The sequence below is a fragment of the Carettochelys insculpta genome, chromosome 5 (assembly GCF_033958435.1).
Source record: "Carettochelys insculpta isolate YL-2023 chromosome 5, ASM3395843v1, whole genome shotgun sequence".
Classification (NCBI taxonomy): domain Eukaryota; kingdom Metazoa; phylum Chordata; order Testudines; family Carettochelyidae; genus Carettochelys; species Carettochelys insculpta.
In genome coordinates this window covers 1,284,139-1,306,583 of record NC_134141.1, presented here as the reverse complement: position 1 = coordinate 1,306,583, position 22,445 = coordinate 1,284,139, and the positions used below count along the sequence as shown (strand labels likewise).

General features: G+C 50.1%; 1 protein-coding gene across 1 annotated transcript in view; it reads left to right on the top strand.

The window, feature by feature from the left end:
• Positions 1 to 22,445, top strand: part of SHB (SH2 domain containing adaptor protein B) — a 129,230-nt gene that overhangs the window by 23,065 nt on the left and 83,720 nt on the right. The window contains exon 2 of the mRNA XM_074994505.1: positions 8,494 to 8,611. Within this exon, the coding sequence (XP_074850606.1) occupies positions 8,494 to 8,611 (118 nt within the window). The remainder of the gene's footprint in view (positions 1 to 8,493; positions 8,612 to 22,445) is intronic.

Here is a 22,445-nt window from a genome sequence, read left to right as displayed (position 1 = left end):
CGATGTGGATGAGATCGCCACCCACACTGGCTAGCATAGTGGGGCTTGCAGAAGCCATTTCAAAGCTAGTTTAAAATCTGTTTCTGAGCCAAGGAGGGCAGATGTGGCCAGGAGCAAAGAAGATGCGTGTAAAGTGAGCGTACACAGCCGTGGGTTGGAAACAGGGTGGTGGGACAAGCCTCCCAGCTGACCCTTTCAAACCCGCACCATCTACCCCTCCTTCCCCCACTTTCTCAAGCTGCTGCCTAGTTCCCTTGCTGCCAGTGGAGAGGAATCCACAGACACAAAGTCTTTCAGAGAACCCGCAGTCCGGGCTCCTTATGCATCATGGATGGATTCTGGTGCTTAAATATCTAAATTCCCATGTGCTTTCTTGCTTCAGTGCTGAGCACTCCTGCAGGTGTCCACTGCAGCTGCCTGTGCCGTGGGCATCTCGATGTTCAGCGAACAGCCATGGGAGCGTGTGCTCTTCAGCAGTGGCTGCAGAAACAGTTGATGAAACACAGCAGAAAACTGGGTTCAGTTTTGGTTTTGAATCCAATGGTTCCCCCCATGTGCCCTCCCCCCACAAAAAAGAAGTGCCCATAGAAAGTGTTGCTGCCAGGTCAGTGGAGTCACATAGAAGCAAAACAAAATTGGCATTTTTTAAAACTTTGATGTAAGGGTAACAGGTGTATTGCTTTTCAGTGGGAGCAGACTGGTTAAATTTCATGCATGGTAGAAATTGACGTGTTGCTGATTTAGATACTCAGACTGCATTGTCCAAAATAGAAACACTTACTTCTAGTTTCTAGTTGATTTTCATAAAATCTGTAGTAAAACAAATTTTTTTAAAGTTAGAAATGTGTGTGAGATTCTGCTAAATTTACTTGCTATTTATCCATAGTTCAGATAATTTTTAGATGGTTCCTGACTTGTATTCTTCACAAAAATGCCTGGAGAACTATTTAAAATGAGTTATCAGTAAAGCTTTGGATATTAGTATAATCCCCAAAATTCAGCTGGTAGAAGCTGAGGCCCTGATCTCCCTCCTAGAGCACAGAATACTAATCCTGGAACTTTTCCTTGCAGCAAACCCCATTGCCAGCTTTGTCCAGATATTTATTCTGGGGACACCGTAACTGGACCTAGCCCGTCAATTACAAGATCAGGGGTTCATACTCCTGTATCTCAACCAACGTTGTGTGTGCCGTCATTTGCCAGCAGTGCCCCTCTGCCGTGTATATTGGATAGACTGAACAATCACTTCACCAAAGAATGAATGGGCACGGAGCAGACATTAGGAATCTGAATGCAGTAATCCCTCAACTTACGCAGCAGTTGCATCCTGGGCAACCTCTGCGTAAATCAAATTTTGTGTAAATTGAGGGGAGGGGTTGGGGAGATCCCTGGAATTGCCCTGGCTGGGGGAAGCGAGTGGCTGGAGTCTCTGCAGAGCCCTGCTGTTCCCTGGCTTCCCCTAGCTCCACTGTGGTTCCAGCTGCGCTTCCCCTGGCTGGGAGAAGCGGCACCGCTGCCAGCTCCAGCTGCCGGCTTCCCCCATCTGGAGGAAGTTGGGAGGGGGCAGCCATGTAGCCCCCTGGCTTCTCCCAGCTGCATGCCCACTGGGATCCCCAGCTGGGGGAGCCGGGGGCTGGAGGGGGGATGCGGTTTTGATTTTCACTTAACTCGCTTTAAGACAAGTTAAGCACAAATTGAAATTGTGCTTCTTGAGGGTTTACTGTACAGAGGAACTTGTCAGTGAGTATTTCAGTGCAGTGGGCCATACAGTTAAAGACCTGAGAGTGTGCATCTTAAAAACAGAGACTTCAACAGCAGGTTGCAAAGGGAGACATCTGAACTGGAAGTTATGCTCAAATTCAATACCTTGCCACTTAATAGCGAGAGCAATTACCTCACGCCTTACAAGGTCAGCTTCCCCATCTTTGATATGCGTAGTGATCTCAGGCAGGACACTTAACTCAATAGACTCTTACAGTTAGTAATTTTCTCTCCTCCTCCTTCCCCCCGACCCACGTCTGTTCTATGTATCTGATTTGTCCATTTTTTTGTTTTTTGTTTGTATCTCTGTTGAATGCTTTCATGCCAATTCACTTTCAGCATTCTTTCCTGATCTGAAGAAGTGGGTCTGCCCCACAAAAGCTCATCACCTAATAAATTATTTTGTTAGTCTTTAAAGTGCTACATGACTGCTGGTTTGTTTTGTCAGAATAAAGAAGTTAACCAGGTGGGTGAGTGGGCTGGTTAGTGAGGTGTGTAATATGCAGCTGATCTCCTGTGTGTGAAATCAAGAAAAAAGGTGGGACTTTCAGGAACTTCAGAAAATGTCACAGGCCCAAGGTGGATCTCTTGCTTTTTTTGACTAGGCGACACCTGGAACACCTGATAGTAGCTCTCCTCCCACCACCCAAACAAAGGGTGTTATTGGGTAAGTGGGAAAAGGGGCTTGTGAGGTAACAGTGACAGGGCATGTGTGATGATTCCTGGTTACAGCAGTGAAGAACCTTTGTGCCTACACAACTTTTATGTGAAATAAGCACTGCTTAAAATTCAGACTCCATTAATGTGCATGAAGTGCTGATCACCCAGCTGAAATTAAATCCTTTCAAAGAAAATGCAGCAACAAGAAACCAGCAGAGAGAGCTGTCTTAGTCACGCTTTCCCAGAATAAAGATGACTTGTCCTTAATATGGAGGTTGCAAAAAAAAAAAAAGATGTTTGCAGGAGCTTAAATTCCATCGCTTTTGCTTTCATAGCTTTGTGGATGTCTCTGGTACCTGTCTCCTCTCTCTGCGCTCACAACTGTTCTGTAACCATGCATACTGTCTGTCTGGGGGCTTACCTGACCCCCCTCTGCCCCACGTGAGCTCCCACAAGCTTTCATGCATTTCCCCTTAAGACCCCAGGAGGGAGGAAGGACTTATCCCCATTTTATAGAGAAAGGGTACTGAGGCTGAGAGAGAGTGTTTCTGGCCTAACATCATAGAGGCTGTTTTTTAGCAGAGCAAGATTAGAACCAGGGTGTCTCAAAGGCTAGGCTAATGCTCGCACCATTGTTCTTTTAAAAAAAATCTGTAAACCATCTCCAGGTCTTTCAAAAAGTAAAACGGAAGCCAAGCCCTGGGTGGGAAAAGTGCGGCGTGCTGAGGGGTGTATGTGATACTGCTTAGTGTTAACTGGTTAAACGGTGGGCTCAGGCCCACCTGGAGCTGTCCTGCCCACAGCGCTGCCACAGGTGGGGGTATGGTAGCCCTGGTCCCTAGTGGGTCTTGGGCAGGGGCTCCCTCACAGCTGCTGCAGACAGGCTTCTCTGGCTGTATTGCAGCCCCGTGGAGTGAAAGCTGCTCCCTGCCCATGCCAGGTGGTATGGGGGCTGCTCCAGCCCCTCCTGGTTAACTTTAACTGGCAGTCACTGAGGGGGACTGGTTAACATCCCTAGCAGGGGAACCCCACAGGCCTGTCCCTTTGGGGATCCGTGATAGCTGTTAGAGTGGCGACAATCAAGTGACCAAACCCTAGCTCAGCAGATATCGCGGGTCGCCGTTGTGGTCTCAGTGGGCTTGAGGGAGCTGGTTAAACTCCACGGAAGGTCCCTTTCCATAGCTGTCTGTGGTAGTCCTTTCGCAGCCGTTCGTGCGCTGAGCCACGACTGTTCTCTTCCGAGTGTGCTCCCTCCAGATTTGTTTTCTGGCTAGCATCACTAAAGGCACAGAGAGCTACAAACCCTCCTTTTCAGGGAGGCATTGAATGCAGCACTAGGTCTGTGGTTGGGTGACCCTCCCGTGCCGAAGCCTGGCTTGGTGCTTACGTTGGACGTGTCTGGAACAGAGCACTAAACAGGTGCTAGCTGAGTTGGACTGGGAGCTTTCAGTTTTCTGTAGCTTGGCATCAACTCTCCTCTGTTAGCAGGGAGACGTGTGTGGGCCACCTCTGTCCCCTCATTTCCCCGGTCAGACAGCGCTTCTCCCATTTGCGATTAGCCACTGGGAATGTGGAAGGGGAAATTAGGGGGCCAGTGTGAATTTGTGCCCTTGTAGTGTAATGTAATAGCTTGAAATGCGGAACCAGACAGTTCTTTGCTGGCTCCACGCAGGGGAGCCATAAGCCACCAGCGTTCAGTCCCTTGACCCACAGACTGTGAACTGCCGTCCTGGGCCCCTGATTTGGACGGCAAGCTGAGGGGCCCGTCTGTGTGAGGCACTTGGTCTCTCTTGCTTAAGGCCCCCGGGTCAGGGGTCGGACCCACCTGCTGGAGCCTCCAGAGGCTCAGATGGCAGAGGTGCGTCTGGGGCCTGACTGCGGCTGCTCCTGTAGCCAGGTCTGTACCCAGCTACCCATCCCTTTGCTGCAGCTCAGCCAGGGGACTGTGCAGGCTGTCGGCGCCGGGGGTGCCGAGTGCAGCTGGTGGCTCTCTTGAAGAGTGCACACGTAGCGTACCCGACACTGCTCCCTGCAGTCTGTGCTGGCTTCCTCTTTGCTTCGCACAGCTAAGCCTGGCTGTAAAGGGAGCGGGGGGCCATTGTGAGCTGAGTCCGCCTTCTCTTCACAGTGATCTGCGGGGCTGTCTCGTGGGCCCCTGTGTTTGTCAGGAGACTCCTGGGTCTGGGACTGGCTGGTCATGCTGCCGAGCTTACCTTCCTGGCGCTGTCCCTCCAGCCCTTACCCCTGTGGAGGGGCGAAAGGTGTGCGGTGAGCAGGGCGGGAGAGTCGCTCCAGCTGCTTGGGGCAAGAAGCATTTTTTGTTGTGTGCACAGGGGAGAGGCCAGCACCTGGCAGGGCTGCTGGATGCTCTCCTGCGGTGACCCACTCCTGTTGATGACCTTATTTCCATTCCAATAGCGGTGGGGTGAGGGGTGGATCAGTTACTTAAGTGCATGTATGCAAAAATAATTGAGGAACTGGAAATCTTGGAGACTTCTCCTTGTGGCCTTAATCTGTAAGGGGACAAGTAAAAGCAATGTAAGGCTTTGTGTAAACTGCTTAGAAACTGTGACGGATTGCAACTGTCAGCAAATATAAAAGAAACTGTGTGTCAGCAAGGGCCTGCTCTCTGTGTTATCTAGGCTGAGAATTTGTCAATTCTAATTGAAACTGGGGGGGCTCTCTGGCAGCACAGAGCTAGAGATCCGCTTTTAATTAGAAAATGCGCGTGTGGTATTTTAGAAAGAGCCAGTCCCTGTGTCTGCCCCAGTGAACGCTGCATTACCTTGGTGCACCTTCAGCCCCCTGTGCTCGCACGGACTATGCACCAGGCTGTATATCACACACTGATTCTAGGTGATGCTGAATAGCCTGGCACTTCCACCATCTGTTTGACATAATCCTCCTTTGGTGGAGGAAGAAAAGTCTGTGCGTGTCTGGCTGGCTTTTCTCCTGCTTGTGGGGCACTGGAGACAGAACTGTTAACAGATCAAGGGCTTGATCCTGCAGACAGAGCCACCTCCGTGGGCCTGTATTCCTGTGTGAATCCCTGCAAGGACAGGGTGCACATGGGAACAAGATTCACTGCAGTCAGATCTGTTTGCTGATTTTTGATTAGGTCTCCTCCTGTAAAGCAGGTTCATCATTTTTGTCCCTCTGGTGGTGTCTGGGACCTGGAGCACTTGAATATGTTATCGCTTGTGCGCTAAACTAGCTCAACATTTGACGTTATCCTCTTGGATGGTGTCATATGTATAATTTTTCCCTTAATGCTTTTCGGCAAGTAGAAAAGAAGAAATAGCAAATAAAACACAATGTCTGCGTGAGGCTATTTCTCTGTTTCATGTCATTCTAGTGCAGTTCTTTTAAAGAAAGGCAGATATTAGGGTGTCAGTATCTGGAACAGGGGAACAGCAGGGAGTCCGAGATACTATCCATCAGCTCTTGACAAAGCAGTATCAGGGAAAGTAAATGGATGGTGTTTCAGCTGTGGGGCTTTTTCAGATAAATATGCCCTTGTTACCAGGAGGAATTACTGCTGCATGGTGCCCATTGTCGTCTTTGTGTTAAGCGCACACAGCCGCTGACACTGCTCTGGCAGCCCTGCTGATTACAGCTCATGCATACGTTACGGAAGATGTAGCATTTTTCAGTGAGTTAGCTGCTATATCTGCAGTAACAAGCTGTTCGTTCCTGTTAGGTGAAACAAAGGACTGCGCTTTCTCCTCCTGATCTTACTTGGCGTCTCAGGAGCTTTCAGGTTCCCAGCTCCTGGAACATCTGTAAATGACAGATGGAGAGCAGACTCAGTAGGTGACGTGCGAGGAAGTCGTTTAGAATTGCAGTAATTAACTTGTGATCAGAGGGATGACACAAGGCAAACAGTCTCTCTAAAAAAGTGGGAGTTAAAAATATTTTCTTCCTTAATACCCTGGCTTGTGGTATGGTGTCAGAAAGCGATGACGCTCCCTTGTGGTAAGTGACTTTCTCCTGGGACATGCTGGACTCTGGCCGTGGATTCTGACAATGGGAGCTATCTGCATGGATGCATTGTGTGCATTTTAATCCCCTTGGCCCCCATGGGTGACACAAGCACAACAGATGATTGCTTGGCTGTAGGGCTTTGGGTAGGATCTGTCAGAGCGGGGTGCACAAAGGGAGGGGTGGAATTTCCTCGGAGGGGTGCAGCACAATCAGCTGCTGGGTCTCAGGCTCATCCAGCTTATTTTAAAGTGTTGAAAGGTTACTGTTTTGTCTGCATTGACATTTATGTCCCGATTAATAAAGCTTTTGCATTCCACATGCTTACCTTTCCACCTGTGCCAAAAGGGCTTTTCTTTCATACGAGTATAACTGAAATTTCCATCATTTGGATTACATACGGTTGTTGGGGCTGCTAATTCAGGGGTGGAAAGTGAGGCCCAGCGTGAGAAGTTTGCTCACTCCTACGTCAGAGGGAGCTTTGGGGTTCCTCAGACTCTGATTGCTGCACTCCTGTGTCCTAAGACTCCTTTTAAGGGAGGATGGCCCCAAACGCTGTCTGCCACCTGGAGGGCAGAGAATCCGGAGCGCAGGTGCCTGTGTGGTGTTCGTGCCCTTTGGGTGCATGGCCGTGGGCCAGCCCAGGGCGTCAGCAGGTGAGGTGCCGTATTGCTGCAAAGGGAAGGGTCCCCCAGGAGTTGTCAGTGGATCCCTTGTGCAGAGCACAGTCTGTAACCAGCCCCTGCCCAGTCCGTGTGGGAACCAGAGCTGGTCTTTTAGTCGTGCACCCTCTCCCCTCACACTGTGGGCCTGCATGCGGCTTGGCCCTGCTCATCTCTCCCCTTGCAATGGCGACCGCCTCTGACCCAGCCTTGGCTGAGCAGTTCTGCCCATGTGTCGCCACTCGTGTTCGTTTTCACACCTCTGTCACGGTGCACTGCTCTCCTCCGGCTGCTCCATGCCACCCAGCCCCGCCGTGGTCCCGCTCGGCGCTCCTGGGGAGCACGTGTGTACGGTCCCGTGCCCCTTGCTTACCTTTCATTCTTCACCCTTTGCCTGTCCTTCCCTGTGCCTGCCTTGTGCTTGGCTACCTCGGCCAGTGCAGAAAGGGAGCAGCTCAGGCCCTCTCCCTTCTCCCTCACCAGGGTTACAGCGTTGTAGGTGCTAATCAGAGGGCCCTGCTGCCTTGCTGTGGCTACCTCTGCCTGCTGACTTGCGGTTGCCTCGGCAGATGGCTCTGTGCAGGCAGGAGCAAGGGCTGGAGTCAGGTGCAGAGGCAGCACGTCCCAGGTAACACAGGACCCGGTTTCACCCGCCCCCATCCATTAAGGAAGAAAGAGGTGGCACTTGCATTTCCTCGATTGCTGTTTCCTTTCACATGCATTGGTGAGGGGAAGCTGAGTGGCCTTCTGCAGTGTTTATAACGACTAACAAGTAAAGGAGACACGCAGGCTCCAGGTCTGCTTTTAATGGAACGTTAGAAACAAAGACATGAACCCGGTGTTAGTTTTATGTAACGCGATGCAAAGAAGGCCTCGGTGCACGTTGCCTGGGGAGCGGCTGGGCTGTGTTTTAAGGTGCTTTACCAGTTTTGCTGTTCACACAAGAGTTAACCAGGCACATAACAGGGATCCAAGTATTGAACATACATGAGAAGGAGAGAGGCTGTCTGGAAAATTGGAGACATTATTTTGTGATATATAGTAGGCCTGCGGTGGATTCAGTGGTGTGAAATGTCCAGATCTCATTAATTTGCCACTGTCCTGTTCTTGCTGGTGTGGTGATGTGTGTCACACTCCTTAGGGCAGAGCTGCTTTGGTGAAAGCTCCATGTTTGAATGACAACCAAGCACTTGTACCTTGATTGGAGGAAAGCACTTAAGGCAGAAGCTTTGTACTAACTGGATGCTTAAGAACTTTGCTGACTTGGGGCCTTACTTCCAATGCTAGAAGGGGTTGGCTAAGGTCTCTTGTTCTCACCTTCAGCATGTGGCCCTCACCCTTCCAAGGGTGCTGCTGCTGCTTTGGTTTCCCTGGAGTGTCCGTTCACAAGAAGGCTCCTCCAGTAAAAGTGCAACTGTCTTTATTTCAGGTCCTGATAGCGGACGACTACTCAGATCCGTTTGATGCCAAGAGCGAACTGAGCAAAGCGGGGAAAGGTGAGAGCACTGGCTACATGGAACCCTACGAAGCCCAAAGGATAATGAGCGGTAAGAGCGTGGGACACTAGGCGGGTGTTGGGGAGATCACTTTTTGGCGTGGGGTGTCCTCATGCATTCTTCGGCCTAGCTGAGCTAAGCGGTCTCCACTGTGCCATGTGTCGGAGCGAGTAGGAAGATCAAGTGGTGTCTTTACAGGGCAGTTTGGAACGGCATTTAAGACGCTCAAGAATAAAATGAGTGAAGAAAGGTTGCAACTTGCTCCTTGCATCCTGCTCTTCGTACACGCTTGTATTGGCCAAAACTGGCATCCTACCAGTTCAGGTAGGCCAGCAAACCTTAAGGTGGGGCGCTCTTCTGGTAGTTTAAAACAGGCTTTGATCAATATATTTATAGGTGGGTGTCCACATGTGAGGTTGCCTTGGTCTAACCGTTGTGGTGGGAAATGGCACCAGTTGCACTGGTTTAAATAAAGTGATGTTAGATCATCTATAACAAATTCTGTATATAGGCAGTTGCTGGTCCTGGAGTAAGGACATGCTGTTGCTACAGGGTGGCTCCTGATTATCCAAATAACACCAGTGTGGTCTGTGATATTTGGATTATCTAAATAAATGGATACCTGAATTAACGATTGGCTGTCTGCCTGTGACTTTTGCGGGTGGCCTATATACCAGGGCAGTGAGTTCAGTATAAAAGCCCAGACAACCTTTGGCTCTGGCTGGTGAAGCTTTAATTCTGATCTAAGTTGCTCTTTGCATGGGACCTGAAGGCAGACTGCCAAGATTCAGTCTCATACTGTAAGTTCACGAATGTAAATTCTTGTACAGCTTAGAGCCGGGGTCAGCAGCTTGGGGCTCTGGAGCTGCATGCATCTCTTTAAGGATGTCTTTATGGCTCCTGACACTATAATTGCAAAGTGTGGGGAGAAGACTCTCCTGATTGTTTTCAGTATTTCAATGAACATCTAAAAGCCCAACAGTGAACTCGTATCTAGATAGCAAACGATATGTGCTCTCTAAGCATTGGCTAACTCTCCCTTACTATGTGCAGTGCACTGTGGGATGTGATACTGTTGCTATATTTTGATTGTGTTGCTAATAGTCTTATTCACATGCATTACAGCTCTTGAATTGAGATTTTTACCAAATTCGAAAAACATGGCTCTTCCTACTCTTGGTGGCCGACCCCTGGCTTAAACAAATGTCACAAAGGGCCCTATCCAAAGCAGACAGTGGGGATCTTCTCACTTCCAGCAGTGGGCACTGGATCAGGTCTAGGCCAATGAAGCAGCAGGAGAAGCTGAAGCTGTGTGGTGCAGCCCCTCCCTGTTCTAGTAAAAGTGTTGATGCTTTTGGCTTTTTAAAATGCCCCACTTGAAGAGAGGTGCAGAAAGTCCCCTGTGGAGTGCATTGTTTCTAAACCCAATGCCTTCAGTCCCCTGCCGTGATGTCCTCTGGCCTTTTGTTTTTGTTGTAGTAAATCTCTTCAGCCATCTTGCAGAGAGGCTCTGTAGAGGAGATGGGCTGACCCATCCCTGCTTTTGCTGCTATTGAATACAATGACCTTTATTTTTAGTGCCCGTATGGGGGGAGGGGGCCTGTTGTGCATTTTTCTTCCTTTCATGTTTACACTACTTTGTGAGGAAATAAATGCAAAGGCTTGTCCTGTGTGGACCCTCTATATTGTAAACAACCCGTCCAAAGGACAAGACTGTTAAGTCTGTGTTCCAAGGTGCGTTAGCTGAGATGATGGGCAACAAGCTTGTGTGGCTGGGCTGCCAATTCACAAGTGAGCGTGTTCTGCAGTAGTCGTGTTCCCAGGCATGCGTGATGGAGCAGATGTGCTGTCAGGCAGTTCTGCTCCTGTGCGTTGGCGTAAGGCTGACTTTTACAACACTGCCAGGATGTTAAAAACACTTGCAAATCAGGAGTCCTAACAAGCAGTATGACTGCTGAGCGTGCTTAGCTCCTCTTAAATGCACTGGCGGTAGAGGATGCTTGCCCAGCATCTTTCAGGATTGGACAACTGATTTGTTGTCCACTACAGAAAAACCTCGTTCAACTCTTGTGGAAATCAGTGGGAGCCTTTCCACAGGCTTTGACTGCAGTAGGGTTATGACCCTTAATACCTAAGCGTCATGCTTCTCAGTGCTTTGTTGCTGCAGGAAAACCAGAAGGACTCTGTTGGAAGCATTCCAAGTGTGTGTTGTGGTTTCCTGTGTGGGCATGCAGGGAGCTTTGTGGGTATTGTACAACTGCGCTAAGAGCTTGTTTAAAGAACACCTTCTTTCTCCGGTATGCAGTGCTGTACATGAAATGCTGAGTGTTGGATTCCTCTGGGAAGTGGTCAGGGTGGCTATGCTGACTGACAGGTAAAAGAGCATGATGGTACAGATGACGGATACGAGTGAGATGTTATTTGAGCTGGAGAACGGGCTTCAAAAGAAAAGTACTGGGATTTGTCTCAAGCACTGATTGATCCCAGGGTAGCAGGCCACCACAAGGAACAGAATCCAAAAAGTGGCCTGAAGTCCCACCCTAGAACACAAAGGTGACGATGTGCCGACCTACTCCAGGTCCCGTGGGTGCGCGTGGGGTGTGATACAGCGGGGGGAGTCGGGTGGCCCGGGACCAACCACCCCACCTTTATAGCAGCCTGATATAGTGTAGCAGCAATATGTGATTCAGTGTATTCACTTTAAAACCTAGGTTTCCACAGTATTATGAGTACCAGGAACAATAACACTCCGATAGAGAACAGCCCATTGTGGTGTTCAAAGTCCCAATAATTCTCTATACAGATCCAGCTAGACCAGCTAGTGGTATTTACCGATAGTGATTTATTCATTTATTCGTAACTACAGTTACTTAACACTTGTGTTATATAGTTATTTATTTGGCATAGGCTAAATACTAGGTTACATATAACTATATAATTACATGTGACTTACCAATAACATCCAATGCTCCTACATCTCACCAATAACGACGTTACAGCGGCCCTTCAAGTCAGAGATACGGCTTGGTTGGGACCTTTCGTGGTGGTGACGTCCAGGTGATCAGGCCGGGGTCTGCTGTCTGGACTGGAAGTTGCTAGCCTCCGCCTTGTGTCCAGGAGCCCACACCCTTATTCCTGCTAAATCACCTTTTATACTGTTTCTTACTTGGGGGTTTGATACCTGGCCAATTAGAGCGTTTGTTACCTACTTTGGGCTTTCTATCCTCCCGGCCTGTCAGAACATGTTGCAAGATTTCCTCTGTCCTTGGTCTTTTTCTGAACCGCCCCTGGGACCCTCTGATGTTGTACAACCAAGATGTTCTCTTTGGGGGGCTTCCAGCTACTAGCCCCAGCTGTTCTCTTTGGGGGCTTGCTATCTGCTTGTCAGGATGTTCTCTCTGGGGACTCTCCAACTACTTGTCAACTTTCTGATTTCTTTCTCCTGGCCTGACTTCAGACTTTCCCGCCGTTGTATGATAGCGTTCCAAGATGGAGTGTATGGTCATTCTGCCTTGCGAGTGAGGCCCGGCCACCAGGTGCTCGTGCTCCCACAAAAGGGAGACCACCATTAGTCTGAGTTCCCAGGGCCCCAGGTCAGAAGGACATTTGTGAAGGAGGACAGCCCATAACTGTTTCACTTTGAGCCACGTGTCACTATAAAACAAATAATAAGCTAGGGGAAGTGCTGGAGCAACCCCACCCTTCTGGTTGCTTTGAGATCCCTGTTTTCAAGCCTTGATGACTGAACTGAGTGGTGTAATTTGGTGAAAGGGAGAACTGATATTTTCCATGAAAAATATTGGCTAGTTTTCGAGAGGAAACCTTTTGCAATGCTTCTTTGTTGAGGTGGTACTCTGTCAGCCTTGTAGTGTGGGCTCCTTGTAGCTATAGTGCTGTGGCCTTTCCGCTCCAAAATACTCCCTGTTTCTGCTAATACCTTGGACACAAGCCACCTGTCAGACTTGGAAAGGGAGCTGAGTTACAGCCTCGTGCCTCCGTTCAGAATTGCTGTGCAGAGCCATGTGAAGGTTAGCTGGAGATGCGCTCATCTTGGTGAATGGCCATTTTCTTTGAGAGTGTCACATGATGAATTTTGTGGCTCTATTTGAAAAATGAATCATGGGAATGTTTGTCTGAGGTGTCAGCGAGAACATCAGCCTTGGCCATCCAAGCGTAGGCATTGCAGGCTTTGGAGGAAACAGGTGGTTAGCTTTAATGTCTGAGGCACAGTTGCACTCCTTTCCGCAGCCTGGGGTAAAAGCAAGGGTTTGCCTCTCTCTTCCTTTCTCCTTGTGGAATGAGCCTGTCATTTAATTGTCACAAGTGGTGAGGCAGCCTCCTCCCTAGGATCGTTTAACATGTTAAGCAGGAGGGCAGAGCTATGTAATTGATTCTTCATTTGTCTTATGTGCCGATGGTGCGTTGTTAAGACTGAACAAAGATCTCCTTGGGCAACAGGGCCTTAACTACATTTCATTGTCCTCCTCTTTCCACAGTTCTGCCCTTTACTTACTCCAGATTTGCTTTCATTTCCCCAGGGATGGGTCATTTAATGGATACGGCACTTTACTTTACGGACCCTCCTAGTGAGTTTCATGGACACTGATGATAAGATGCTGGCTTAGGCGGTGTTATGGGATCTATGTTGAATTCTTCAGGGAGATGGCTTCCTAGAAGGGACAAATTATAATGCAGTTGCTGAAAGTCCAGCCATCCGATTCTGATGTCTGCCACGAATGGTCAGCTTTTGGAGTGCAGTGGGTCTGTGGCAGCTCTGGCATGGAGGTCATGTCAGTGAGCAGCTTTGAAAGAGAAGATCTGTAAAGTCTCAGAAGAGGAGCTGTGTTAGTCTGTGTCTGCAAAACAAGGAGGAGTCCTGTGCTACCTTAAGAACTAACAGACTGAGTTGGGCATAAGCTTCCATGGGTAAAATCCACTTTGTCAAATGCATCTTACGAATGGGCTTTACCCAGGAGAACTTACTTGCAACTCTGAGACCCTTCAGTTATGGCTGGTGTGACAGTAATATTTTTTTTTTTGAACACCAAATTAAATTAGTCTCTCTCCTGATTTCAGTTAACAGGGACTCATGATGACACACAATTGATTATTAGGGATCAGTTAGAAAGGTGATAAAATTAGACCCAATCAAAGATTCGGTGTTCCAAACTGAACTAGGCTGCAAAACCTCTGTGCGGTCGCAACTACCCGAAAGAAAATAAACGAAGCCCCGTCCCTCCAGACTTCAGCCGGCAGAACAGAGGGTGCTGGGGCTCGGAGCATCTCCTCTGTGCCTCGCCTTCCCTGCAGCCAGAACGGGGCACAGGCCATGCGAGGTGTCCCTGGGGTGTGTTCATCCCACCATCTCGCAGCGCTGTTTCTGATCAGGGCTGTCCTGGTTCCCTTGTTAAAATTCAGGCCTGCAACTGAAGCTGTCGGTTTCCCTTGATCCCCTTTCCAGAGGCTGGGTAATCGTGTTGCCCCAGAGGGTTTGACTGATCCCCAGAATCTAGTTCTGCAAAGCAAATGTCTTGGCCTCTGGCAGTGATAAGCTTGTGCCAGGAGTTGTGTTTTCAGATCCCTCCGTGGGCAGGATATTCTCCACCCTGCCGAGCCCTGTCTCACAGCACACCAGGGGAATTCTCTGCTGCACAGCTCGCGTAGTCTCTCTCTTCCAGACTGCAGAATGACTGCAGTGTGCATCGTGTGTGTCTGTTTCAAGGCTGCACAGAGGCCAAACTGTGGTAATTTTTCACAGGCTGCATGTATTGAAAAATCACACTTGGTCGTATGTAAAATGCAGCCTTGTTTGTCTGCTGCCCAGATGGGTTCCTGCTCTAGAAGGCTTTCAGGTGGCTTCTGTGTTTGGTTTCACACTTCCCTGCAGCGTGTTCAGAGAAGCCATCCCTTTGTTTTAGTCGTTGGCAAAATTCCTTGTCTGCCAAGTCTCAGCTTAGCCGGTGGCTCGTATTGCCTGGTGCCTGGACTGGAAAGTGCGGTACTGAGAGCAGCTAATCTACCTTAGGGGACTGACTAGCCATCCCAGCGCAATACCCACTGCACCTCTCTTCTGCCCTGGAGCAGCTCGGGGCGGGTCTGGGATAGGCAGGGAGTCCGTCCAGCACCCCAAGAGATGAGCTGAGCAGGGGCACAGAGGCAGCCTCTGGCACTTGCTTTTGTTGGGTCACCCAGCGTGGCAGGCAGAAGGGCTGATAGACCTGGGAGCTTGCTTCCCTGGAGCCCATGCCCCTGAGGTGGCCAGTGGGGCCTGAGGCTGGCTGAATGCAGCCCTGGGCACTTGAGGGCAGCTGGCACCCAAGTGGCTGGCATCAGTGAGATCCTGGGAATTAGTATCTTCTTCCCAGCACTGGCTTTGCTGCCGTCTGGCTCATGCCCGGCACAGATGGCCTGGCACGCGGTGCTTTGGGACTGGCTGCCCTTCAGTGGGCAGAGCCCATTGTGGCCCTGTAGGATGGGGTGGGGCATGTAATTGCTGGGTAGCACGCAGTGCGCCTGGTCTTCCCTCCCAGCCCCATCGCTGACCTGCTTTCCAGGGACTTGTGACTGCATGTTAACCCCTAACCCAGCTGTCACCAGGACTGATTCTGAACTGCGCCCCCCCCCCCCCCCCCGCCCCAGCTGCCGAACTGCTCCCCTTGTCTTACAGGCACAAAGCTGGTCCGTGAACGTCTCTCTGCCTTTGGTTTGCTCCGTTCTTGCAGCAGGGCTCCCTCTCCCCACTCTGACTGCTGCTGTTTCCTGTGCCTGGTTCTGTCCTGCAGCTGGGTCTAGGTGAGGCCCGCCTCCCTCCTCACTGCGGTAGGGGTTTCTCCCTGGGCCCTCACCTCTCTTCAGCTCCCCTCAAGGCCTCGCTGTCCCTTCTCGGCCCATGAGTGGGGTGCGTTTGCTGGAGCAGTCACTGAGGAGCAGCACGGACTGCAGCCTTCTGTTCTCGCCTCCCTGCCAAGCAAACCAGAGTCCTGGTGGACAGCCTGCCTCATGCCCAACAATGCGACTCCCTTGTGCGTCCTGAGTTATCCTCTCTGCCCCTTCTGGTGCATTTCCCAGCTCCTTCCCAGTCTGGTCTCCAGAGATCTCTCCTGAGAGCTCCACTCCGGCTGCTTCGGCGACCAAGGAGAGCAGCAGGAGAGTTAGACTTGCTCAGTTCTGGGAGGGTGGCTCCAGCGCAGTCAGGGGGGTGGGGGACACTGCGTGTGTGGGGCGCAGAAGGTGAGATTGAGTCATTTCTTCCAGTCAGTAGAGCCTCCGTGCTGCGAACACCAGAGTTACAAACTGACCTGTTAACCACACGCCTCGTTTGGAACCAGAAGCAGGCGATCAGGCTGCAGCAGAGACCCAAAAAAGGCAACTACGGTATATACAGTACTGCGTTAAACATAAACGGCTTAAAGTTGGGAAAGATAAGGATTTGACAGAGTAAGGAAACTTTTTTCTGCTTGTTTCGTTTAAGTTAAGCTAGTTAAAAGCATTTTTCCTCTGCACAGTGAAGTTTCAAAGCAGCAGGAAGCCAGTGTTAGACTGTTGAAAGGACAATCATAAAGTTCTGGTCAGAGTTACAAACAACTCAGTTCCTGAGCAGCTCATAACTGTGTGTCTGCAGTGTCTCACTTCTCCTGACCCACTCCCTTGTATTTTATGCAGCAGCAGACTGCGTGCAGGTCACACTAACACCCAGTGCTCTTTCCCATCTCCCACTGGGGGCCGCATCATGAAACTAACGGAGCTCCCAACGGCTTTGGACAGGTGCAGCTGCTGTGCCGTCTGGGTGGAGAGGTGCTAGGATTAAAGCAGTGTTGCTCTGCAAGCCAGGTGGAAAATGCTGGGAATGCAGGGAAAGCAGCATTCCCATGGACCTGAACCTGAATTGAACCAACCCTGGACGCCAGTTCGCCTTGTATCTCAGGAGGCTGCTCTTTGCCTGAGCGTGTAATTTCATGCAGCACAGCGACTAGGCATTTCAAAGCTTGGTGAGTCAATTCTTGCAAAAGACTTAATCCTTTCAGGCAGGTAGTTTCTGGCACATCTCTTGCCAGCAGTGGATTTTGCATGAGCCACTGCAGCTGTAAAGAAGAGATGATGAAGTTTAATTGTTTTTCTGTATCTTAGGTCTCAGTCCTTACTGGTGGAAGTTTGGGATAGGGGTCCATCCCATGTTACTCTAGTCAAGAGGAGCACTAAGTCACATTCCTAGGTTGGAGTTCTTTTCCTTCCTTGGTCAGACCAGTTCAGCTGTGCCTCTCCTACACTCGTGCCACAGGTTCTACACAGAATCCAGGAGGACTGAGCATGGATCACCCCAATCACCGTCTACCTCCCTAGATGCTTTGGTTTCCCAAACGCCTGTTCGTGATGTCCCTGGTTACTGGTCGTCCTCCCAGAATTTCCTACTCTGACCCATTGAACGGCAAGGTCAAGCTCCCAATCGACGTATTTCACCTCCAAGCTTGGCATTTGGCTGGGCATCATCATTGGTATTATGTGCTCCATGGCCATGTGAGAGATCCTTTCCAGCAGCAGGAAGGACTCTGCTAGAAGACTGTACCTAGCTAAATTGAAGTGCTGATCTTCTTGGGCACAGCAAAGGAGCATTCTCCCAGAAAGAACAGATAATCTGAAATGAAAGGAATATATGCTCTCTGAAGGCATCCAGGCCTGTACATTAGCTCCTTGCAGCTCCTGGCCACTTGGTATTAATCAGTGCAAACCGTCGGTCTTCTCGGGGCTCTGATTTTCATGTTTCCACTGAGAATCATTCTGGAAAGACCTAATCAGCACCTTCCTGCCTGTTGAGACAGCTCCTCCCCAGTGGGACCTGAACCTTGTTCTCTCGGTACAGTGTCCTACTTTGAACCATAGTGTCTCTTTTTTCCCACTAAGGTCACTTTTCTCATTGCTGTCACTTCAGCTAGATGGGCTGGTGAGCTTGCAATGATGAAGTCCAATCCTTCTTATGTCATATTCCCTAAAGAGAAGGTTTTTGTCTCTGAACCCCACATACACCCAGCAAGTAGATTCAGAATTTTGCCTGAACCAATCAATTCACTTACCTCTGTTCTCCCCAAAACTTCACAGGATACTGAAGATGCCACTTCCCTGATTTTTGATAGGCCTTGGCCCTTCACCTGCAAAGAACAGAAGCCATCAGGAAATCCCTGAGATTGCTGATCGCTATAGGAGAAGGATTTGGGCATCATGCCCTCTCAACTCAGAGAATCTCCAGATGGGTCTCTGGCTGTATTCGACTCTACCATCCCGACTGTGCCCTGCCACCCTCCCAGCAGGTGAGAGGTCATTGCACAAGAGCACAGCAATAAATGGGGCCTCCTCACTTCAGGAGGTGCCCCTTCTTGCTGTGTGGGGCTCCTTCGCAGAGTTTTGGAGGCACTGTGCACCCCACTGTGGGTAACTAACAAGTGGACCTCAAGTAGGAGGCGGCGTGAGGTGTCTCAAAGGAGGTGTCAGCAGAGAAGTCCTGCACCACAGCAATCAGGGCCATTGCTCAGAAAAGAGGAGGCAGTGACTGACATGTCGCTGGAGGCCCTTCGAGATGTGCGGTCCCTCTCCGTGTTCCACAGCTTGCACCCTCCGCTTCCCCTCTGCTCGGATTTGCAGCGGAGAAGGAACCAGAGAGGTGGTTGTTCTGCCCTGCCCTGCCCTGGCCTGCCCAATATCCCCTTGGATGGAGGCATGAAGTGGGACGGGGTCCGTGTGTGGACCCAACCGATGCAGCTTGCAGGTATTCCGGCTGTGGGTGGATGGTGCGCATTCATGACCTACAGGGAGGTGCCACACTTCAGTTACAGATCAGTGACTGCTTTAGCTGATGCTTGTCAGTTCATTAGGCTTAGGTAAAATATTCTCAGTGCTGTATTTTTATTTTCCTAGTTACATCCAGGCAGCCGATGAGAGGTTAAATGCTTTATTTTAAAAATGCAGTCTGGCTGCTTGCTCTGGCAGCGTGGGGTTAACTTCCATTTTGCTGAGGCTTGTTGAAGACCAAGTTTCTTGCTGTAGTGAAAACTGGGTTTTGCTTCTTCAATCATAGCCTTATAAACCCAGTTTAGCAAAGCACTTTTATGTGCGCTCAGCTGTGAAATCAGTGGGATTTAAACACATGTTTGTCCCTTGCTGAATTGAGGCCATAATTTGAATTTGGGAGAAGAAACACTCAGATCCCTGATCATATTACGCTTGTCCCAGGGTCCTAAAATAAACCCCACTTTGGGCAGCTAATTCTAGTTTACAAAATGCCTTGGCACACTTTGATGTGGTAATGCTAAGCTGTGTGACAGCTCCCTGGTGCCCCAGCCCGTCTGCCCAGAGAGCCACCTCTCAGGACTCTACCAGTGCCAACCTTGTCTTTCAGGTAACTGTGAACCCCTAGGCCTGAGCTGCTCCTCTCCCTGCAGAGCGTAGCCTCTCGCTGAACACTTACAGGCCGTGTCTACACGAGCCCCAAACTTCGAAATGGCCATTCAAATGGCCCCTTCGAAGTTTACTAATGAAGGGCTGAAATGCATATTCAGTGTTTCATTAGCATGCGGGCGGCCGCGGCCTTCGAAATTGACGCGGCGTGTCCCGACGGGGCTCCTTTTCTAAAGGACCCCGCCTGCTTCGAAGTCCCCTTTTTCCTATCTGCTCATGGGAATAAGGGGACTTGGAAGCAGGCGGGGTCCTTTAGAAAAGGAGCCCCGTCGGGACGAGCCGCGTCAATTTCGAAGGCTGCGGCCGCCCGCAGGCTAATGAAGTGCTGAATATGCATTTCAGCCCTTCATTAGTAAACTTCGAAATGGCCATTTCGAAGTTAGGGGCTAGTGTAGACGTAGCCACAGAGGTTAACTCTTTCGCTCCTTTAATGGCACAATATTCAGCAGCCTGTTAGCTTAACGGGCTAACAGCCCTTCCCTTCAGTCAGTGCAGTGAATTGGTTCATAGTAAAATTAAAACCAGGACATAGGAGTAAGTGACACCAGAGGTAAGGAATGAAGGTAGAAAGGAGCAAATAAGAATAAAAATTTGCGAAGACTGAAACCTGATTTGACAGCTAGTGGCTACGTCTACACGTGAAGCCAACATCGAAGTAGCTTATTTCGATGTAGCAACATCAAAATAGGCTATTTCGATGAATAACGTCTACACGTCCTCCAGGGCTGGCAACGTCGATGTTCAACTTCGACGTTGCGCGGCACCACATCGAAATAGGCGCTGTGAGGGAACATCTACATGCCAAAGTAGCACACATCGAAATAAGGGTGCCAGGCGCAGCTGCAGACAGGGTCACAGGGCGGACTCAGCAGCAAGCCGCTCCCTTAAAGGGCCCCTCCCAGACACAGTTGCACTAAACGACACAAGATCCACAGAGCCGACAACTGGTTGCAAACCCTGTGCCTGCAGCATAGATTCCCAGCTGCAGCAGCAGCAGCCAGAAGCCCTGGGCTAAGGGCTGCTGCCCACGGTGACCATAGAGCCCCGCAGGGGCTGGAGAGAGAGCGTCTCTCAACCCCTCAGCTGATGGCCGCCATGGCGGACCCCACTATTTCGAAGTTGCGGGACGCTCAATGACTACACGGTCCCTACTTCCACGTTGAACGTCGAAGTAGGGCGCTATCCCCATCTCCTGATGAGGATAGCGACTTTGATGTCTCGCCGCCTAACGTCGAAGTTAACTTCGAAATAGTGCCCGACGCGTGTAGCCGTGACGGGCGCTATTTCGAAGTTAGTGCCGCTACTTCGAAGTAGCGTGCACGTGTAGACACGGCTAGTGTCTCCCACTCGAAGAATGGCTTCCCACTGCATCTGTTCTCCAGTACCATTAACCTGCAACAGTTTAGACCATAATTTTCCTAGACAAAAGATATGCTGCCTGCAGAATTCTATCCTGTCTGCATTGATCATTGGATTGGTGTAGTTAAAAGACCTGTAAGTTTTGTGTTAAAATAACTGGGTTTTTAGTTAATAACACAAATAAAAATAGGATTTAGTAATACAAATGAAACTAGGACTCCAAAGAATGGCTTAGCTTAGCCCTGACCGTTACACTACAGCCAAGAGTAGTGGGAGAAGCACTATCCCATACCCTGGGTAATGGGATGTCAGGAGCAGATACGTGGATCTCTTCAGCCTTCTACTCTTGTCCGCTGTCCTGCGTGTGGTGAGTGGACCTACCGATGTGCTTTGTGCACGCGGGTAAGAGACAGGATCCTTCTGGTGTTCTTTCCTCTCAGTAGGCTGTTGCTCTGTGCGAGTGTCTCTGTATCTCCCTGGGATGACGTGCCAGTGCAGAATCTAGCGAGACAGAGCCCTGTCACAGTGACAGCTGCTCCCTTAAATCTGTTCTGGTTGCTGGGCAGATTAGATGTCCCATGACTCTCCATGTTCCCACCTGCAAGATGTCAGTCCTAACCAAAATAACGCTCCAGTGAGCTTCTCCACCAGCATGGCTGACCAGACAGCCTGGCCAGGACTCCTCTGTGATTGCCGACTTCCCAGTTCCTTCATCGCTTCAGTGAAAGAGGCCGCAATGACTCTTCCTCTCTGCTAGTATCTTCCCGGCATGCACCGACCCTGCTTCCAGGGTCGGGAAGGCTTCCTGGGGCAATCTCCATCTCCTGTGGATAGGTCATAATTCCGCACTTGCTCTCATGATGGCTTGGTTTGCCTTGCAAGTACATGTACCTTCCTTGTCCCGCCCCGTCAGGCTATGAAACGTACACATTCCTTTGTCCAGGGCAGGCTGGCTCATGCACTGACAGCCTACAACAAGTGACTGTGGTACAGCAGCAGCTGGGACTTTGCTTCTGTGCTTGGCACTGAGGAGTAAGACACATGGATCTGCCCGCTCTGCAGCAGAAGCAAGGCAATTCACGGTAGCCGTGGTGCTTGCAAAACTTCAGAGGCAGAGGCGAAATGGCTGCTCAGTTTCCTGTTCTGATGCTTGTGTCTTCCAGTGATTAAAAAACTTGCCAGCTCCCAGCCCAGGTCACATTAGTGGTACTTGCAAGAGTACAGGCTACTCCCAAGGGGGTGAAGAAGTTGTGCAGATGCTAACAGCGAGTCAGGCGCAGAAGACGTGCCTGTGCAATTGTTACCGTTGTACAAACACTCGCACGTGCGAATAGTTCCTCTGAAGCCCCTGGCTGCCTAATGGCTCAGGCACTGGAGTGAGACTCTAACAGCCTTGGGTTCCGTCCCTGATGCTGACCTGCCGGGAACCTCCTCCGTGGGCCCGTGTCCCCATCTGTACATTGGGGATGATACAGGCATTCTAAGTATTTGGGGTTCTTTGGGTACAAGCTGCAGTTTGTTCTCCCAGGCCACTTTCTTTAACTGATGCTTCTGTATAAAGAAATTAAAATAACTCCGAATTTGTAGTGAGTCTGAGAAAGAGGCAGAGGCGGAAGGGACCAGGTGAGGTTGGAGCACCAGGTATGTTGGTTGCTACCTCTAGCAAATGCCTTAGCAAATACAGCACTCCGCTTGTCTGGGGACTCTCTTTAGGGAAGGCTGGAAACTATCAGGCACTGAAACGAGTGCGACACTGCACAGGCAGCATCCCACAGAGGCCCTGAGGACTCGGAAAGAGGCCTTTCTTACCTCTCCATTGAAAGAGAGAGGGAGGTGCTAAAAGCAGTAGCCAAGGTCTTAGAAGCATGTGTAGCCCTTGGATTCTGACACGCTTCAAGTTTTGGTTTTCTGTACAGCTGAGAGTTGCATAAATGGATTTGTTTCCAGAACTGTGGCCTTTCAGAGCCGTCGTAGTTCTGGAGTAGACCTTCCCCTGACCACTTAATCCCTGGTTTTTCTGTTAACAGGGGCTGAAAGTCTGACTTACAGGCTGGGGAAGGGCAGGAGCAGCTGGTGTTGG